The following is a 13202-nucleotide window of genomic DNA, read 5'->3' as shown; positions in this document are numbered from 1 at the left end:
GTTGTTAATCTTATGGCTCCCTTTCATGTGTTGAGTCCTTTTTAATTCTGCTTTCGAAATTCTTTTTCAGAATTTGACTGTGATGCATCTAGGTGTGGATTTCTTTGTTTTTATACAACTTGAAGTTCACTGAACTTCTTGGATATGGAAATGAATATTTTTCGGGGCGTCTGGGTTGCTCAGTGGGTTAAAGCCTGTCTTGAGCTCAGGTCATGATCTCAGGGTCCTGGGATCGAGCCCCGCATCAGGCTCTCTGCTCAGCAGGGAGCCTGCTTCCCCCTCTCTCTCTGCCTGCCTCTCTGCCTGCTTGTGATCTCTCTCTGTCAAATAAATAAAATCTTAAAAAAAAAAGAAATGAGTATTTTCAATTTGGACATTTTCACCAGTTATTATTTCTTTCTCTCTCTCTCTCTTTTTTAAAGATTATTTATTTACTTATTTGTCAGAGAGAGCAGGAGCACAGAGAGCTGCAAGCAGAACAGGCAGAGCGAGAAGCAGGCTCCCTGCTGAGCAAGGAGCCGGATGTGGGACTCAATCCCAGGACCCTGGGATCATGACCTGAGCTGAAGGCAGAAGCTTAACCCACTGAGCCACCCAGGCGCCACCCCCCCATTAAGCTTTGTAAAGTTCACTACATTAAAGGTGTAGTAATATCTTTTTTTTTTTAGGGTTTTATTTTTAAGTACTCTCTACACCAAACATGGGGTCTGAACTCACAATCCCAAAATCAACAGTTGGTGCTACACTGACAGAGCCAGCCAGGCCCCTGAAACATCTTTTTTTCTGACTGCCAAAGCAAATTAATTTAAAAAGTACAACAGGGAAGATAAAACTATTCGCTCTTATATTGATAATACAATTGCTGGTGGAGCACACACTGTATAAAGAGTAACATTCCTAGGATGCCTGGGTGGCTCAGTTTACTGTCTAACTCTTTTTTTTTTTTTAAGATTTTTATTTATTTATTTGACCGACAGAGATCACAAATAGGCAGAGAGGGAGGCAGAGAAAGAGAGAAGCAGGCTCCAATGCAGGACTCAATCCCAGGACCCTGGGATCATGACCTGAGCTGAAGGCAGAGGCTTAACCCACTGAGCCACCCAGGCGCCTGTGTCTGACTCTCGATTTCAGCTTAGGTCATGATCTCAGGGTTGTGAGATCCAGCCCTAAGTCCAGTCCCGAGGTAGGCATGGAGCCTGCTTACAATTCTCTCTCCCTCTGCCCTTCTCCTCTCTCTTAAAAAAAAAAGAAAAGAAAAAAAGTAACATTCTCAGTAAATTTTTAAAAACAAACAAACAGAGGGGCTCCTGGGTAGCTCAGTCGGTTGAGTATCTGGCTCTTGGTTTTGGCTCAAGGTCATGATCTCCCAGTTGTGGGATCTGAATTGAGCCTACCTTGAGCTCTGCGCTCAGAGGGAGTCTGGGATTCTCTTTCTCTTCCTCTGCCCCCTTCCCCATCCTCATGCACATGGGCAATCTCTCTCTCAAATAAATAAATAAATAACTTTTTAAAAAACTATGAAATAGAAATTTACTAGGAACAAGATGTAGCATATGTAATTCATAACTATATCCAAAGAAGATAGTCTGCCAATCATTTAGAAGTCATAATTGCATAAATTAGAAATGTGTATCTACAAAGTAACAGAACTGTAGAGTTGATAAAACTGATGTTGAATATAAAAAAACTCATCAGAACCGTAAACCCACATCTTGGATTTTAGAAAATTTGAGCCTTCTTTGAGCAAATGCTCTGAAATCAACACAGGTCCTTCACTGGCACTGACCTTTTTATGGTAAATGAGTATTCAGTTACACCTCGTTCAAAATTTGCTGGAAATCTCTGATGAGAGTATCCAATGGTGAAGTGTCAAAAATTTGATTTTTAAGCTTTTAGAGAGTTACAATTATTGAAAACCAAAAGCATTAAGACAACCCTGAATTTTATCCCTACGAATTAGAGAAAATAAATTGAATGATGAAAATATAATCAGTAAACATGATTTAATTATTTCTACAATTATACTCAGAATTATATTCATTACTGGTAAACTTTTAAAACATTTTATTATTGTCATACATTATATTTTCAAAAGAGTATACTTATATTAAGGCTTTCCTGTCTAATATGGTAGCAACTGGCCACATGTGACTACCGCACACTTGAAATGTAGCTAATTTGTGGGCGCCTGCGTGGTTCAGTTGGTTGAGCATCCTACTGTTGGTTTCGGCTCAGGTCATGATCTAGGGTCATGAGATCAAGCCCCACATTGGCATCTTCACTCAGCAGAGAGTCTGATTGAGGATTCTCTCCCCTCTGACCCTCTTCCCCTGTTTGTACTCTCTCTCTCAAATAAATAAATCTAAAAAAAAAGGGAACGTAGCTAGCCTGAGTCTGTACATGGAAAATACACAGTGGATTTCAAGTATTTGTTACAAAGAAAAAAATGTGAAACATCTCAGTAAATTTTTATATTAATTTTATGTTCAAGTATGATATTTTGGATATACTGGGTTAAACAAAATATAATATAAAAATTAAATACAATTGCTTCTTTTTATTTTTTTAATGTGGCTTCTAGAAAAACTTCAATTATATTATGTGGTTCACATCTGAATTCTACTGGGCAGCACTGTCCTAAATTACAGTCTGATGAATTTCCACAAACTGAACTTTCCATGTAACTAGAATCCATAGGAAGAAACAGAACAGTAATAGCATCTCACAAGTCTCCTTCTGCTCCATTCCACTATGTAGCCTCCTCTCTCAGGGATAAGCCATTATCCTTATTTCTAAAAACTTTTCAGTTTTGCCCATTTCTGTTCTTTCAGATGAATGGATTCATGCAGCATGTCCTTTTTGGATATACTCAATATATTTGTGAAATCCATCCATATTGGTGTGCTAGTTGTAGTTTTTCATTATCATTGCATTTCTTTGCAAATGAGCCATTTATTCATTCCACTGTTAACTGGCACTTGAGCAGTTTGCAGTTTCTATTACTAGTGCTGCTACAAGTCCAGTACGTATCTCTTAATGAATTTTGTATTCAATTCCTTTGCACACCATGACTTAGACTAGAACTATGTAATACTATGTATTGCCAATTTTCCAATTGTTATGTCAATATGACATAGCCAAGACACCACCTATTGTTCCATATCCTTGCCAACATTAGTCAAAAGTACTCTGAATAAAGGCAAAAACAGGGGCGCCTGGGTGGCTCAGTGGTTTAAGCCTCTGCCTTCAGCTCAGGTCATGGTCTCAGGATCCTGGGATCAAGCCCCCATCAGGCTCTCTGCTCGGTGGGGAGCCTGCTTCCCCCTCTCTCTCTGCCTGCCTCTCCGCCTACTTGTGATCTCTCTCTGTCAAATAAATAAATAAAATCTTGGGAAAAAAAAGGCAGAAAGACAATACTGGTGAAAATACTTCAGCTGAAATACTCACGAACTTTAATTAAAATGGAATTGTGACCATATTGTTTATCTCTTAGCTTACCAGGTACCTGATACCTCAGTATCTGTTACTGTCCTCATACAGCAGACAGAGAAAACGAACAAGCTCTCGTGTATCTCTTCTTATCAGGACACTAATCCTACCATATCCGGGCCCCACTCTTATGACCCTCATTTAACCTTAGCTACCCCCCATAAAGGTCCTATCTCCAAATACAGTCACATTGGGGGTTGAGGCTTTAACATATGAATTTTGGGGGAACACAAATATTCAGTCCATAACAGATGTAAGCAGTGGGGTTAGGATTCATAATTGTATGACAATGAAGCCCCCATTCCTAACTTGTACATATTTGACAGATGATTTTGGGATAGGGAAGGTATTACAGAAGTGCTCACTGCTGATTCAATGTTTGGAGTCTCCTGCTTTAAAATTTTTACATTGTGTAAGACCTGTAATTGTATTAGTTTATAATCACAACAGATGGTACTAACTTTGTAATGACAAAGCTCAGGTTATAGACTGGGGAAACAAGACTTGGAAAATTCTAAGTATCTAAGATATGGTGGATTAAACTTAAAAACGTTATCATTTTCACAAAATACTCCAGTTTTAGAAATTAATTAAGTCTGAAATTTTACCTTATATAAATGTAATCTACTGTATCACTTCTTACAGAAACAGCCTTCTAAATTGAGGATTATTTACTATTTTTCTGAAAGAGTTGGTAACTCCTTATCTCTGTAGAAGTCAAGAAAGCAGGGATTCTTCCTTCCTTTCTTTTTTTTTATATTGGGTGCCTGGGTGGCTCAAGTGGGTTAAGGTCTCTGCCTTTGGCTCAGGTCATGATCTCAGGGTCCTGGGATCAAGCCCCACATTGGGCTCTAGCCCCACATCAGGCTCTCTGCTCAGCAGGGAGCCTGCTTCCTCCTCTCTCTCTGCCTGCCTCTCTGCCTACTTGTGATCTCTGTCAAATAAATAAATAAAATCTTAAAAAAATAAAATAAAAAAAAAAGATGTGACAGTGAGAGAGGGAACAGAAGCAGGAGGAGTGGGAGAGGGAGAAGCCAGGCTTCCCGCCAAGCAGGGAGCCCGATGCAGGGCTTGATCCAAGGATCCTGGGATCAGGACCTGAACCAAAGGCAGATTCTTTACCTCTGAGCCACCCAGGTGCCCCAGCAGGGATTCTTTCTTAAGAATTTTAATTCTGTTCCATATCTATTTATTTATTTATTACTTATTTTTAAAGTAATCTCTATACCTAACATGGGGCTTGAACTCATAACCCCAAGATCAAGAGTCACATGTTCTACCAACTGAGCCAGCCAAGCACCCAAGAATTTTAATTTTGAATTTTAATTTTTTACTAGGAAGGTTCTGGGTTCTGATCCTCAGTAAGAAAATTCTCACGTTCTATATATGGAGAGCATAGGAAAAGACAACAGAAAGAAACAACAAAAAAAGAACTCCTTTTATTCTTGTCATTATTTTAACTTCATTGAAAGAATTAATATAAAACAACCCAAAGAAATCAACATCTACTAATAATTGGATATTTTTACATGTTCTTTTAGCATTTTGAATGTCACTGTCATCCTACTACTTTCTGGCTGGCACAATTTCAAAAGACAAGTCAGTTGTTAATCTTATGGCTCCCTTTCATGTGTTGAGTCCTTTTTAATTCTGCTTTCGAAATTCTTTTTCAGAATTTGACTGTGATGCATCTAGGTGTGGATTTCTTTGTTTTTATACAACTTGAAGTTCACTGAACTTCTTGGATATGGAAATGAATATTTTTCGGGGCGTCTGGGTTGCTCAGTGGGTTAAAGCCTGTCTTGAGCTCAGGTCATGATCTCAGGGTCCTGGGATCGAGCCCCGCATCAGGCTCTCTGCTCAGCAGGGAGCCTGCTTCCCCCTCTCTCTCTGCCTGCCTCTCTGCCTGCTTGTGATCTCTCTCTGTCAAATAAATAAAATCTTAAAAAAAAAAGAAATGAGTATTTTCAATTTGGACATTTTCACCAGTTATTATTTCTTTCTCTCTCTCTCTCTTTTTTAAAGATTATTTATTTACTTATTTGTCAGAGAGAGCAGGAGCACAGAGAGCTGCAAGCAGAACAGGCAGAGCGAGAAGCAGGCTCCCTGCTGAGCAAGGAGCCGGATGTGGGACTCAATCCCAGGACCCTGGGATCATGACCTGAGCTGAAGGCAGATGCTTAACCAACTGAGCCACCCAGGTAACCCACACCAGTTATTATTTCTTAAACTGCCTCCTCCTTCTCCTTCTGGAATTTACGTCACATGTACATATTGGTAGGCACACTGCTATTCCATAGTATCTGAGACTCTTTGCTTTTCTTTTTGTTCTTCCGACACTGGATAATTTCCATTAATCTATGTTCAAATTCACTACTTTTTTCTTCTGCCAGCTCAAATCTGCTGTTGAGTGATCTCTCTATTGATATTCTCCATTTGGTAAGTCATTGCCATCATAATTCTCCTTTAACTATTTAAAGGAAGAATTTTCCTAATTCTTTGAACTGATAAATAATTGCTTTTAGGGCTTTGTCACTAAGAACAAACAACTGGGGTCCCTCAAAGGTAGCTTTTTTTTTTTAAGTTTATTTATTTATCTGACAGAGAGACCATAAGCAGGGGGAGCAGCAGGCACAAGGAGAGGGAGAAGCAGACTCCTTGCTGAGCAGAGAGACCAGCGAAGAGCTCAAAGGACTCTAGGATCATGACCTGAGCTGAAGGCAACCACTTAACCAACTGAGCCACCCAGGTCCCCTGAAAATGGAACATTTTAGATAATATGCTATAGCAATTCTGAATTCTGACTCCTGACTCCACTGTGTTGTTGCTATTTTTATCTGTTTAGTGAGTTACCTTTTTTTTTTTTTTTTTTAAACCTGTTCTAATTCTGTAGAATTTGTTTCCCCAGTAATGTTTAGCCTCTGGTGTCATTGCTTAGTTTTGTTTTGTTTTCTTTTCTTCTTAGGCCTAACTTCCTAGGGGGTTGCCCTGGGTTAGCCTAACTTAATGATCAGGCAATGACTGTTCAGGGGTTTTGCTTAAACACCTTGAGCCAACAGGCTTCTGTCTTTTGTCACTGGATCTGTGTGCAGCTTCAATACTTCCAAAGTGCAGGGAGTTCATCACTCTACATGCCCTATGTATACTAGTAGCTTGCAAGGGTCCACTTGGTTCTCTCCTGAATGGGTGCAGCCTCACACATGCACATAGACTTCTGAATCATGAGAAGTATGTGTGATTTTATTAGGGCCCACTTTAGTGGCCCATTTCCCTAGATCTCTCTGATAAATTTCTGGCTAGTCTGCCATTTGGTTGCTTCCCACAACATCTGCCTTCTTAGAAGGTTTGCCAGAAACCTCTATTGTTGTTGTTGTTGTTTAATTTATTTATTTGACAGACAGAGATCACAAGTAGGCAGAAAGGCAGGCAGAGAGAGAGGAGGAAGCAGGCTCCCTGCTGAGCAGAGAGCCCCCCCCCCAATGCAGGGCTCGATCCCAGGACCCCAAGATCATGATCCGAGCCAAAGGCAGAGGCCTCAACCCACTAAGCCACCCAGGTGCCCCTCTACTGTTTTTGATACCATCCCTGGGCATGGATTTTTTTCAAACACTGCTCTAAATAAAGTCAGCTCCTTCTGATAGGACAGCAGAGCTGCCAGTCTTCATGGATTGCCCTGCCTGCCTTGCCTGAGAGACCACAGAGATGAGGGAAGGTATGGAAGCGCTCACTACTGACTAAAACACCACAGACTGTGGCGCCTGGGTGGCTCAGTGGGTTAAAGCCTCTCTGCCTTCAGCTCAGGTCATGATCCCAGGGTCCTGGGATCGAGCCCTGCATCAGAATCTCTGCTCCACAGGGAGCCTGCTTCTCCCTACACCCCGCACCCACCTGCCTCTCTGCCTACTTGTGATCTCTCTCTGTCAAATAAATAAATAAAATCTTTTTAAAAAATTAATTAAAAATAAAATATCACAGACTATCAGGCCCTTACTGAAATTCAATAGCTTTGTTTGAATAAATACTTCTCAATGTATGGCCTTTGGTTAATTTCCAGAGACCTTAATTTTTTTTTTTCTTAAACAATTTTGTCCACTTTAATCACTGCTTTTTGGGGAGATGATTTGCCAAACTCCTCCCTGAGCCACTCCAGAAATTCTGTATTTTATTTTGAATTGTTTTTTCCCCCTGATAATGTTCTAAAGGTCAAGAACAAATATTAAACAGAACCATGTACTGGACTTGGAAATGCCCCACTGAGCAGATAGGAATAATCCAATGAAATTTAGAACCAATGAAGGAAAAACTTCCCCAAACCAGAACCAAAATGGGTCTCAACATCTATCTTCAGAATTATTCAATACCACTTGAACATGACTTTTTATACTTACTGTTAAAGATGGGGTAAAACAGATACACAGATGAAGGCAAGATTAGTGGTACAGAAAGGAACCGTGCTCAGTGGAGCCTGACGTCACCCTACCTGGGCTCGCTCCTCATCAAACTCCAAGCAGCCCATACCATCCAGTCTCTGGAGGTCAATCCAGCCTTTCCAGATAACACAGACTCCATTCAGAATCATGGGAGCCTTCAAATACACCTAAGACACAGAAAAAAAGGACGAAAACCAATGATAAGCCATCACACACATAAGAAATGAAGTATAAGCTTACTAAGGAAACCTGTGGTTTTCTTAGGGGAAAAAAATGAATACAATTATAAAGTTAAGAATTGTAGGGGCACGTGGGTGGCTCAGTCAGTTGAGCATCCAACTCTTGGTTCTGGCTCAGGTCATGATTTCAGAGTGGTGGGACTGAGCAGTACGTCAGGCTCCAGGCTCAGCAGAGAATCTGCTTGGGATTCTCTCTCTCCCCCTCTGCCCCTCCCTCTCACTTGCTCATGCTCTCTTTCTCTTAGATAAATAAATCTTTAAAAAAAAGGACTTTATTTCATATCACAATTCTTTCAAATTGTTTTTTTTTTAAGATTTTATTTATTTCTTTATTTGAGAGAGTGAGAGAGAGAAAGAGAGAGCATAAGCTGGGGGAAGGCAGAGGGACAAGCAGACTCCCCAATGGGCAGGGAGCCTGCCATGGAACTTGATCCCAGGACCCTAAGATCATGACCTGAGCTGAAGGTAGATACTTAACCAACTAAGCCATCTAGATGCCCCTCAAATTAGCTCAAAAAAAAAAAAAAAAAAAAAGTTATGCAGATTTTGTAAAAAGTGTAGTAAAATGATACTTGAAGTAGGTTCTTCCAGCTGAAGCTAGGACAATCAGGTACTTTGCCTTGATTTTTGAACCTTGGGTAAAAAGCTATAAAGATGGAAAACTGGAATTCACCAGCCCCTAAAGAAAGCACACACAGTTTCCCTCTACTTTGGATCCCCCCTTTGGATCAGGGTCAGGTTCCTCGTAGTTGCCTTCAGTTTTATAAGCTCCATCATAGCTTCCCATGAAGTAATGCTGCTTTCTTCTTCTTTTTCTTTTCTTCAGTTGGCCAGAGTTGATTTCTACTGCTTTTAACCAAAGAAACATAAGTGATACAACATTTGTCAAATAAATATAAATAATTCTAAAGCAAAAGCCACTTTATGTATAATTCCTAATTCCAGACCAGTTTCATTTTCAATTACCAAATTCCCATACTGCCTGAAAATATAACTGTTCTCATGAGCCATTAAGAATCCATCAAGGAAGGAAAGGTGCGAATGCTATCACAGGATGAAAGTTTTATTATGATACAGTAAGAAATAGAAGAAATTTATTACAATTCCTACAGTCCCCACTTTCCTAATACTACACTATCCTAATAGTAATTTTAGAAAAAAAAGGTCTTCTCAAAAAAAAAAAAAAAAAAGGTCTTCTCGACCTCATTTAACATGGACTTCAGGATAAAATCCAACACAGAGGGGCACCTGCGTGGTTCAATGGGTTAAGCCTCTGCCTTTGGCTCAGGTCATGATCCCAGGGTCCTGGGATCAAGCCCCGCACTGGGCTCTCTGCTCAGCGGGGAGCCTGCTTCCTCCTCTCTCTCTGCCTGCCTCTCTGCCTACTTGTGATTTGTCTGTCAAATAAATAAATAAAATATAAAAAAAAAAACTAGCACAGATTATCATTTAATACCTTAATAAGATTTTTTAAATGCAGAGAAAGCAGGACTTCCAGGATTTTTCAAAACTTCAGGTTATCAACTGTATCTTTATGAATAAAGTTCTTCATTTGTCTGTATCAAATATATTTTATTTCGATAATCCAAGAGCTTCTGTGAGCTAAAATTAGCATTATTTATTACTGTAATTATATAAAATTGGTTAAGACAGTCTTCATTCTTAGGAAAAAGCTGGAAACATCACCTTTTTCTTTATTCAATTCAGCAGTTTCTTCAACAATCTTGGGGCATTCTTGTATTTCGAGAGGTTTAGTAAGAATAACTGACTGTCCATAATTATAAATATGCTCAAAAACGACAACTGAGACACCTGTAAAATAAAACCTACAAGATTTACGCCATCTTAGTACACGTTTTTGTCGTTCCCCTCTACTACTAGACACAGCTTTTTTTCTTGGTTAAAGGCTCCAGGCTGAACTAATTTCTATTTATAATGGGAAAAAAGCCCAAAACATAAGGTTCCATTTCTCCTCCCATTTGGACCAAGGGAAACAGTCTACAGTTACAGCTGAAACCGTTTAACCACACATTTCCTTCTGTTCTGATAAGTGCTCATTTTCTTCCACATTGTGAATTTAAAACTCCACTAATACGTACCTCATCAAACAAGTGACTAAGACAATCTCATTTTCAACACCTCACAAAACCTAAAAACAATATCCCTTCTCACCATCTATCAATCTAAGTCCATTTAACACATCTTGTAATCAAGATCTCCACCTACTCTTTCTAGCAGCGATACGGTGCCATACAGTGAAGGTTTAACATTTCACCTACCAAGTACTTCATTAGTTTAAATTCTCACACTAATCATGAAGAGAGTTCTTCTATTCTACCTTCATAATCAGATTCTATGTTCTTCATCAGGGATTTATATCATTTAGGGTCAATGATTCCATAATCCAGTTTATTCATATTAATTCTATAGTCAAAAATATTTTCCTTATGAAATTACTGAATTTTTTTAAAGCCCATTTATTACTTCTTTATAAAAGTTCCCTCATGACAAAGAAAGCCACTAATCTGGGTTTTTTTTTTTTAAGATTTTATTTATTTATTTGACAGAGAAAGACATAGGGAGGGAAACAGAAATTGCACAAGCAGAGGGAGTGACAGGCAGAGAGAGAGGAAGAAGCAGGATCCCTACCAAGCAGGGAGCCCGACGTGGGGCTCAGTCTCAGGACCCTGGGATCATGACCTGAGCCGAAGGCAGGTGCTTAACTGACTGAGGCACCCAGGCAGGCACCACAACCACTTATCTGTTTTGGGAAATTCCTAAATGGATTCAAAAAGTAATTAAAATTCTTAGTCAAGGCTTATGCCTGGAATCATATGTAAAACACTATTTAGATGATCCTGGTGGTTTATTTAGATGTTCACCTTCAAATAAATAGTTTTATATGTAGATCTTCAAATGTTTGGCGCTTTCATACATTCATAATACCCACCCTCAAAGTATGAAGAAAATAAAATTCTGTCTCGTAACAGTTTGCCATTTTGTAATTTAATAATGCCATTTAAACATTAAAGTACCTTCACTGAAAATAATGATGACTTATTTCCAACAGTGAAAAGAAAATATATTACTAGAATGTGACCTCAGGATTAAACCCACTGCCCTGGAATAATTAAACATTTATTGCAAAATGTAGTCCATAAAGTCTTTAAAGGCATTACACAGATTCAGCTAATCATACACAAAAACACAATAGCCTGCTTATCTTTCCAAAAGAAAAGTGTCAGAGAATGTGAGACTTCACACAAAGTGAAAAGTGAATACAGTACCACATTCTGTGTTTTCTTGGGGAAATAAGGTAATAGTATTACATAATTTTTAATCACATCAAGCTCTTATTATCAGTAAGCATGAGGTTCTATTCTGTCCAAATGATACATAATAGCACCTTATTCTCACATTCTGTAGCCCTAAGTACCTCATCACTGTGGCAGTAGAGCTTCAGCAAGAACACGTATGTACTGCCAACTGGGGCATTATCTACACACTGGGATACGATTTAGATATAAAAAGTAATAAATAGGAGCGCCTGGGTGGCTCAGGCGTTGGGCATCTGCCTTTAGCTCAGGTCGTGATCCCAGGGTCCCGGAATCGAGCTCCACATCAGGCTCCCTGCTTGGCAGGAAGCCTGCTTCTCTCTCTCCCACTCCCCCTGCTTGTGTTCCCTCTCTCAGTGTGTCTCTCTCTGCCAAATAAATGAATAAAAATCTTAAAAAAGGAAAAAGGAATAAATACTGATACACGGTACATGGATGAATCTTGAAAACATCATGTTAACTGAAAAGAAACCAGAAAAAGGCCACATACTACAGGACTCCATTTATTTGAAATGTCCAGAACAGGCAAATACAGAGAGAAAAAGAAAGGAGAGTAGTGACTGCCAAGGGCTGGGGGCAAGGGGGGAATGAGTGATTGCTAATGGTACAGGATTTCTTTTGGGGGTGATGAAAATGTTTTGGAATTCAGGAGTGGTAATGGTTGCACAACTCTGTGAATATACTAAAAATACCAGAATTGTACACTCTAAAAACATAAATTTTATGGTATATGAATTTCACCTCAATAAACTTATTACAGGTGATAGGTGTTACATAGGTGGTATCTATAAGATAAAGAAATCAATTTTTTAAAAAAGATTATTTATTTATTAGAGAGAGAGATCACAAGTAGGCAGAGAGGCAGGCAGAGAGGTGGGGGGAAGCAGGCTCCCTGCTGAGCAGAAAGCCCGATGCAGGACTCGATCCTAGGACCCTGGGATCATGACCTGAGCCGAAGGCAGAGGCTTAACCCACTGAGCCACCCAGGCGCCCCTAGAAATCAATTTTTGAGTAGGCAGTTGCATGTGGGATTCTAGCACTCTGAGAAGATATGGCCTGATGATGCAAATCTGGCAGCCACCAATAATACAGTGGTATTTAAATCCAAGAGAGAAGAAGAGATTCCCCCTGAGCAGTAAGTAGAAGGAGAAAGGAAGAGGGCCCAGGAAGAACTGTGAGGAAATCCAACTTTTGTATGCTGGGTAGAAGAAAAGAACCCAGGAAAGCCAGCAAGCTATGAATTATCAGTGAGTAGAGAGAAAAACATTAAGGAACCTAGTGGCTAAAGGTTAAGTTATAGGCCCCCAAGAAAAAACTTCCCCTTGCACTGGATTCATCAGATATCTAAGTATTGTGTTACAGGATCTTACGTCACTCTTAACTTTTAGCAATGCTTTTATTTAAGGTAGGAGTTAACTGGAGTTCAAAGAACCTAAGAGATTTTGGGTTTATGGCTAAGTTCCAAAAAGACTAGAAACATCTTGAAATTCTATGTAAAAATGTATGTGGTTGAGCCCATGTGCATTTTTCTACAGAAGTTCACTACTTTCATCAGATTCTCAAAAGGGGGTACAAAGCAAAAACGATTCAATCGTGACAGTAAAAACTTCATTCTTCTTTTTCCCTCAGAGGCAGCAAGATCTTTGTAGCACAGAGCCCGCGAGATGATAAATTCCCTTCATTTAGTAAATGGACCAAATTTCCTAAAT

General features: G+C 39.5%; 1 protein-coding gene across 2 annotated transcripts in view; it reads right to left on the bottom strand.

Annotated features, from left to right (window-relative positions):
* CBFB (core-binding factor subunit beta) overlaps window positions 1–13202 on the bottom strand; it is a 64986-nt gene that overhangs the window by 27770 nt on the left and 24014 nt on the right. For both annotated transcript variants that reach the window (XM_032324359.1, XM_032324360.1), the window contains exon 4: window positions 7970–8086. In XM_032324359.1, coding sequence (XP_032180250.1) covers window positions 7970–8086 — 117 coding nt within the window. The remainder of the gene's footprint in view (window positions 1–7969; window positions 8087–13202) is intronic.

The sequence above is a fragment of the Mustela erminea genome, chromosome 19 (assembly GCF_009829155.1).
Source record: "Mustela erminea isolate mMusErm1 chromosome 19, mMusErm1.Pri, whole genome shotgun sequence".
Classification (NCBI taxonomy): Eukaryota; Metazoa; Chordata; class Mammalia; order Carnivora; family Mustelidae; genus Mustela; species Mustela erminea.
This window is presented reverse-complemented; position numbering and strand designations above follow the sequence as displayed.